Source organism: Lampris incognitus, chromosome 14 (genome assembly GCF_029633865.1).
Source record: "Lampris incognitus isolate fLamInc1 chromosome 14, fLamInc1.hap2, whole genome shotgun sequence".
Taxonomy (NCBI): Eukaryota; Metazoa; Chordata; class Actinopteri; order Lampriformes; family Lampridae; genus Lampris; species Lampris incognitus.
The window spans coordinates 19,738,467-19,745,966 of record NC_079224.1 but is presented as its reverse complement, the minus strand read 5'-3'; the positions used below and the strand labels follow the sequence as shown (position 1 = coordinate 19,745,966).

General features: G+C 46.0%; 1 protein-coding gene across 1 annotated transcript in view; it reads right to left on the bottom strand.

Annotated features, from left to right (window-relative positions):
• Nucleotides 1-7,500, bottom strand: part of LOC130124359 (glutamate decarboxylase 1-like) — a 21,383-nt gene that overhangs the window by 6,950 nt on the left and 6,933 nt on the right. Inside the window, 4 exon segments of the mRNA XM_056293817.1 lie at nucleotides 3,285-3,364; nucleotides 3,733-3,848; nucleotides 4,112-4,147; nucleotides 4,150-4,223. Of these exon segments, the coding sequence (XP_056149792.1) occupies nucleotides 3,285-3,364; nucleotides 3,733-3,848; nucleotides 4,112-4,147; nucleotides 4,150-4,223 (306 nt within the window).

Genomic DNA, 7,500 nt, shown 5'->3' with positions numbered 1-7,500 from the left:
TCCATCCATCCATCCATTTTCCAAACCGCTTATCCTACGTAGGGTCACGAGAAGCTGGGGCCTATCCCAGCAGTCATCAGATGGCAGGCAGGGAGACACCCTGGACAGGCTGCCAGTCCCATCAGGACTGACTAACCCTAACCCTCAGGGCCGAGACATTCACACCTAGGGACAATTTAGTACGGCCGATTCACCTGACCTCCATGTCTTTGGACTGTGGGAGGAAACCGGAGCACCCGGAGGAAACCACGCAGACATGCATGGGAGACAGAGGACGACCCGGGATGACCCCCAAGGTTGGGCTAACCCCAGGCTCGAACCCCGGACCTTCTTGCGGTGAGGCGACCTCGCTAACCACTGTGCCACCATGCCACCCACCAACCAACCCGCCAGTATGTTTTTTTTAATAAGGTTTGAAAGAGAATGAAAATCCATGTCCTATTAAAACGGAGTCTTACATCCAATATGCCTACTAACACACAAACAGACAGCGCCGAGCGGAGTAAGGTTTACTCCCCTAGACACGTGACACTATGCACATCTCTTCAGCACAAGCTGATAATGTGTTATACATAAAAATTGTTCTTATTAACTCTTACAAAGTAACTTGAATAGTAGAAAAGTTTGGTCACTGTTCGTGAGTGGTGGTAATTAGAACATTCAATTGAACATTTTAACATTATAAACGACATTTGAAATAAGGAAACATGAGCAGTATGCTTTCATACTTGAGTATTCTGCAAGCAGGGCACAATTATCCATGCATGGCTGCACATCTGTCAACAGATCCTGCTGAAAACTGCACTAAGAGGAAGGAGCCAGGTTCAGTTCCCTATTATTTTCCAAAGTACGGAGTGCGCCTATCACTTCCAAAAGCAAAACCTATTTAACACTTTGTTTGTGTCCAAGTCAGCAGCCGGGTCTTTGTGGATGTGCAGCAAAAGCAGGTTGTTGAGCCGTTTCTCTGCCATTGAGATCGGATGGAGGCCTTCAAACGACGGAGATTTGAGAAACCCCGCTCAGCTGTGCCACTGGACATCGGCACAGTGAGGCAGACACGTATGAGGCCTTTTCATCGCCTCCATTTTTATCAAGTAATTTTGATACTTCCACCCTTCATAGACACGCAGAAGCCTGTAGAGTTGTGTATCGATTGGATTTTAACGATTCCGATTCTGCTGATCAATTCCAGTTCTCAACAATCCTCTATTCCAATTCTTTGAGGGGCGGGATCAAAACAGGTCACATGATTATTTCCGGAAAAAATGGTTATTTATTTATTTTAATCTTTCCCCCCTTTTTCTCCCCAATTGTATCCGGCAATCACCCCACTCTTCTGAGCCGTGCCGGTCGCTGTTCCACCTCCTCTGCCGATCCTGGGAGAGTTGCAGGACCTCACCAGCCGCTGCTTTCACCTGACAGTGAGAAGTATCGCCAGGGGGACGTAGCGCGTGGGGAGGATCACGCTAGTCCCCCCCAGTTCCCCCTCCCCCCCGAACAGGTGCTCTGACCGACCAGAGGAGGTGCTAGTGCAGCGACAAAAAAAACCCCAAAAACAATGAATCTACAGTTTGGGGAGCTGCAGCCATGTGGGTGTTGAGGAGGAGGAAGCAGGAACGTCTGTGCGAACGTTCACGTACGAAATAATTTGCCAGTTTTTGGCAATTCGGTCAAGTATAGCTAATTTGCTGTGTCGCTGTTAAGAATAAGACAAACCTTATTTCATTTTAATTTTCCCAATTGCGGCGCGGTGCTGTCTTTGGCTGAGGGTTGATTGAGGAGGACGATGCATGTGAGAAGAGGGAGACCGGCGCAATACGTCAAACACACGTACACTCGTTGATTTGCCATGCTATTGAAAGCGTTTTGTCGTGTTAGCAGTGCATCCTCCTTGCACGAGATAAGTTTTGGCACAGGTGTTGTGCACCCGATCTGCCGACCCATCATGTTGTCGAACAAAATGAAGCAACGTTTTTGAGCGCGTGCTGCTGGTCCATGATGGCACACGGCGCTACCCAGACTCACGTGCTCGCTACTCTTATCGGTCTTACCACAAAACAAAACAAAATCTATCGCTTGACGCAGCATTGCCCAGTCGAGAAAGAGCCCTGGTTTAGAGTTTAGGAGACAGGAAGGCATGCATGCATGCATGCAACTTGCATGACTGTATGGGCACAACCGTGCAGCCAGGTCCTGGTACTGAAACTGAAACTTGCGCGAGTGAAGTTTGTTTAGGAACCAACAAGCAGAATCAAAATTCAAATTTCTCAATGAGCCCACTGGAATCGGAATTTGGAACCGGTTCCAACTCGGAACCGGTTCTTGATGTCCAGCTTGTCTACCTCACCTGCCGCAATATCCCGCTGCTGCCAGAACACCATCAAGAGTGGTGATTTTGGGTGACTATTGTGGTGTGTGTAGAGTTGAGCACAGAGTTATGGGCATCGAAAGGCTCGGGAGCATTTCCAGCTGTGTGTGGAGTCTTGCCATGTCCAGGTCTTCTGTGCATTGGATGGCAATGTCGTCGGTGAATAGCGACCATAAAAACCTGAAAGTGGGGAGACGAAAAGTCTCGTTGTGCCACCCATTCCCGCGCTAGTGAACCAGTGACCCTATCTGAAGCAGAGAGGGGCTTTTCAAAGCTGAAGCTCAAATCCTACCTGAGTTCCACCATGTCACAGGAACAGCTTAGTTGCTCTTGCTGTCGTCAGTATTAACATGCAATTGCTGGCAGATTTCTTATGATGATGTAATTGATAACTTTGCATCAAGGAGGGCAAGAAAAGTTAAGGGTTTAGATGGCGGTTGTCCGATTTAGTTTGCGTGTTTCTTGTTTGAAGTGCAATAATGTAATAATCAGATTCTATTGTAATAATCCGTGTGTTATTCTATTTGTGTATTTGTGTGAGATAGGATTTGTGCAGTTTAGTATTATTTGTGTGTTTTTTGTCAGCAATAAGTTAATAGTGTAATAATTTGATTCTCTTTTTTATTTGTATTTATATACTATGATTTGTTTCTGTGTCTGTTACTTCTTTTTGATATTAATGAGTGCTTTATATTTTTATATTATAAAGTTTTAAATGTTATAATTATCAATTTGTGTTGTCTGAATGTCTGAATAAAAAATACATTAAGTAAGAATTATCAATTTTGTTGTTGGCGCGGGGGGGCTGAGGGTGGGGGTTCTCCCAGGGAACCGTACAAGCTAGAACCGCCCCTGCTTTAAACACATACATTATATTGAGGCTCTAAAAAAATGCAGAATGAATGAAATGCTTTACCTTTCATCTGTGCTCAGCAGAATCACATTCTCCGTGCCGAATCCCTGAGCAGCCCCAGCCTTCTTAATGGAGTAGTGGCTCTATTGAAACAAATATGAGGTCAAATCATTCATTCATCAAAAAACTGCAGCATCTCTCAGCATTTGCATGAACTAATTGTCAAATCAAATTCTTCGACAACATGGGGAATATATGATGGAGGGAGAAATTTTATTAAAAATTCCCATTAGATGGACAGGAAATGCTCCAGGGTAAAAAAAAACTGTTGGTTATCAATTTCTTTAATTTACATCCATTAAGGTATGGACCATACATTCTTTGGAATGTCTGCAATGGCAGTGTGTATTTACGTGTGTGTGTGTGTGTGTGTGTGTGTGTGTGTGTGTGTGTGTGTGTGTGTGTGTGTGTGTGTGTGTGTGTGTGTGTTGGGTCACCCTTTGTCACATACATGTTCAGATGTGAAAAGGACAAGGCGGGGAGCAGCAGACATGCCCTTGGTCTTGACCTCTGGAAAATACTTGTAACGTGCGATCATAACACTGTACATGTTGGAGATGGCTCCCCCTGTAGAGCAGAGAGCGAGAGCGAGATGAGAGAGAGAGAGAGAGAGAGAGAGATAGAGAGAGAGAGAGAGAGAGAGAGAGGAGAGAGAGAGATGAGAGAGAGAGAGAGAGAGAGGAGAGAGAGAGAGAGAGAGAGAGAGAGAGAGAGAGAGAGCGTTCAGCACCCTGGACAGCGGTATATACTTGCGCGTGCAGATGCATGTTCGAATATATGCCGTCTGTCAACAGTTCTCCCAGATCGGGCGCCAACCTCTATACACTGACCTGGTGAGAAGAGGCCGTCCCCCTCGCCTCCTGGCAGCCAATCATCTCTCTCATTTTCTTCAGCGTGAGCTGTTCCATCAGCACAAACACCGGGGCGATTTCATAGGTGAACCTGTCAATCACGCCACCGGAAACAGCAAACGGTGTTACAATCATTGAACAAACGTTCCAGCAGCCCAGCAGAGAACAACGAAGGAAAGGTTGAATTAAATGGACCTTTATGTATACCAGCAACTATACACGCACACGCGCGCACGCACGCGCGCACGCTAGCATGTTGGTTTTTTCATTAGCCTTGCTATATTTCGATCCACACAGCACAAAGTGCAAGCTAGAGCTTGTGCTGACTGAGCTAATTAAAAAGTGCCTGATAGCAGCCGGGCAGCAAACATTCATATTCAAATGCTCCCCAACACCACTCAGCATTTTAATTAAAGCCCACAAAGCTCTGATGGCTATCAGTCAATTCTGCCAATCTCAATACTGCGTCTGAATGGAGCTGATTTGATGGCTGAGAGAGTGGTAACGTGTGTGTGCGTGTATGTGTGCGTGTATATGTGGCATAGGTGTGAGTGTGGGCTGTGAGAGAGAGTACATGTTTGGGAGAGATAACGATTTCTTTTAGCTCTTAAAATGTAATGAACAAAGAGGGGAAGAGAGGGGCCCTTATTCATTTCATTCTTTCAGGAGAATGTGAAAAGTCATCTAGAAACTATGACATGAAATTATCATTCCAGTAATCATCAGAACAAAATCCAGAGGCCGAGAGTGGAAACGACTGCTCTCATAGCGGGCAGATCAGATGACTGGCATTTCACAGACAGCAAAACCATATAGTTCCCTGCCGGAGAATCTGAACTAAGCTAAGTGTGTTGAAGCAAAGTTAACCCTGAGGGACGACCCTCTCCCCTCTTTGCTAAACTGACAAGCCATCTCAACCCCTCACACAGTAATGGGAAGGTTGAATTAAATGGCCTTATATGCATACCTGCATACCAGCAACCATAGACACACACACACACACACACACACACACACACCACACACACACACACACACACACACTCACACACGTCTGATCCCAGTACATCCTGTGTGCCAGTTACACAACACCATTTCCCTGCACACATCACTGCGCCCACCCCATTCCCACCACCATTAGAAAACAACAGTCTTCTCTCTCTCTCTCTCTCTCTCTCTCTCTCTCTCTCTCTCTCTCTCTCTCTCTCCTCTCTCCTCTCTCTCTCTCTCTCTCTCTCTCTCTCTCTCTCTCTCTCTCTCTCTCTCTCTCTCTCTCTCTCTCTCTCTCTCATTTACCTCTTCTATTACTTTATGTTCCCTACGTGTGTAGGCCTCTAGACAGAGAAACGGAGGCCTTATTCAGGGAAGTCAGAGTACTGAGTATGAAACAGTAACAGGAAGGAAGTGGCGGCATGGTGAAACAGGCGAGGGAGAGAGGAAGGGGGAGACAACATGATAGGCTCCGGAGTGGAGTGGAAAGACGCCGTAATGGTAAACCATAACAAGGACAACAAAAGGGAAATGAAGTAAACACTGAGGAAGGAAAGGATGGGTCAGAGAGAGAGGGAGGGGGGGAGATATATAGGCCATGCATGCTGAAAGAGGTGAAGGAAAATAGGTTGATGCAAGGGAAGGCAGGGTGAGGCTGGGGGGTGTAGGATTGGAAGTAGGGGGTGAGATAGGAGGGAGAACAGTGACGGAGGAGAGAGAAATGAAGAGCCAATTTTTTGGTGTGTAATTATTCTTGCCGAGGACCCATCCGCCAGGATGGACCCAGCCACGACATCAGCTTCCAGTCAATACACAGGTCAGGCCGATTATGACGGATGGGCTTAAGCCATAGCTATGATGTGGACTGAGCCGCAACAAAGAATCTCAGGACAAAAAGGACGGGAATGACTCATTTTTGCAGCCTCGGTTTTCACCATAAGCACACCTTTATGCTAACAGACGTGGATGTGAGCTGTATACAAGAATCAACTTTCACCTTTGCTCATAAAAAGGAGGGCCATGCCTACAGCGTACAAAGGGGCAAATTTGCGCTCCTTTTTAAAAATTCGCCTTTATTCTGCGATGTCATTTCACACTGTTAATGACGGTAATGGGGATCATTATCACAATCTCAGCCAATCATTGGTCTTTTTCTTTTTTTTTCAGGGTGAAAATTACCCCTCAGTCACCTGCCAGTCTCTCGGGGACGACCCCTAAATGTCCTTATTATCATCATCAAGGGCACTCAGTGTGTGTGTGTGTGTGTGGTGTGTGTGTGTGTGTGTGTGTGTGTGTGTGTGTGTTTGCGCCTGGTGCACGTGTCTATGTGACCATTACTCTGTCCCCCCTAACCCCCTCCCCTCGATCCCTCAAAGGACCATTGAGTCGGTCTGCATCCATGGGGACAATAGTGGGGAAGCAGTGCTCCGCAGGGAGCGGAGGCAGCCCGTTTCCACAGTGTGACAAGGTTTTTCTGTGCAGCCTGAGGGACATAGTGTGTCAGTGTGGGGCCCAGCTGGCCTATCTGCTAAGACCAGCTCACAATGAGCCTGCAGTCAATGGGCTGGAAAGCCTAGCTGCTGTATCTGGGACAGCCAGAGCTGGTGTCGCGCGCTGCGCGTGTGTGTGTGGGTGTGCGTGTGTGTGTGCAAGTTTGCATGTGTGCATGCCTGCGTGGAAGAGTGTGCAGTCGATGGCCCTATCTCTCATGGTAGTCTTCCAGCTAGAAGATTAGATAGAAGAAAAAAACCCAACTTTTTCATAAGGAATGGGGGTGGCGTTCTTAAGCTAATGTTTAAAAAAAAAGAAGGGTAAATCATGTGTCTCAGTTTATACACTTTCCACTCAGAGTTGATTATCATATATTCTTCCACAGACAATGTATTCCAGAGACCAGAAGGACTATGGGATCTGGTGTGTTCAGTGGTGTTTGTTTGGTGTGTATCTATCTGGACATGTCTATGTTGCTGTCTGTGTGTCTTCACATTGATTGGGAAATCCTGCACTATCTGAACTTGGAGTGTCCAGCACAGGAACACATGTTTGAATCCACTGTACGTTGTAATCATACTAATACTCTGACTGCTCCGGGCAGATCGTCCGTTTACTCTGATTGATATTTACATATTGTGTTTTTTATCAGTTGTTTTGTCATGATCTGATAATGTATTCACACCCATGGTCTGTCTACACTGCAGCTGGATATCACAGTTCTTCATACAGTGTGTTGTGTTTTCCCACAAAGCATCTTTCAGATGGCAAAACCTTGTCAAACCTATATCGTTTGATAAATAAATATTGATCAATGACCAAATTGAGTGAAAATGGCTCAGAACTAATTTTGATAATCATAATTATCATGGTGGTTTAAATATTAG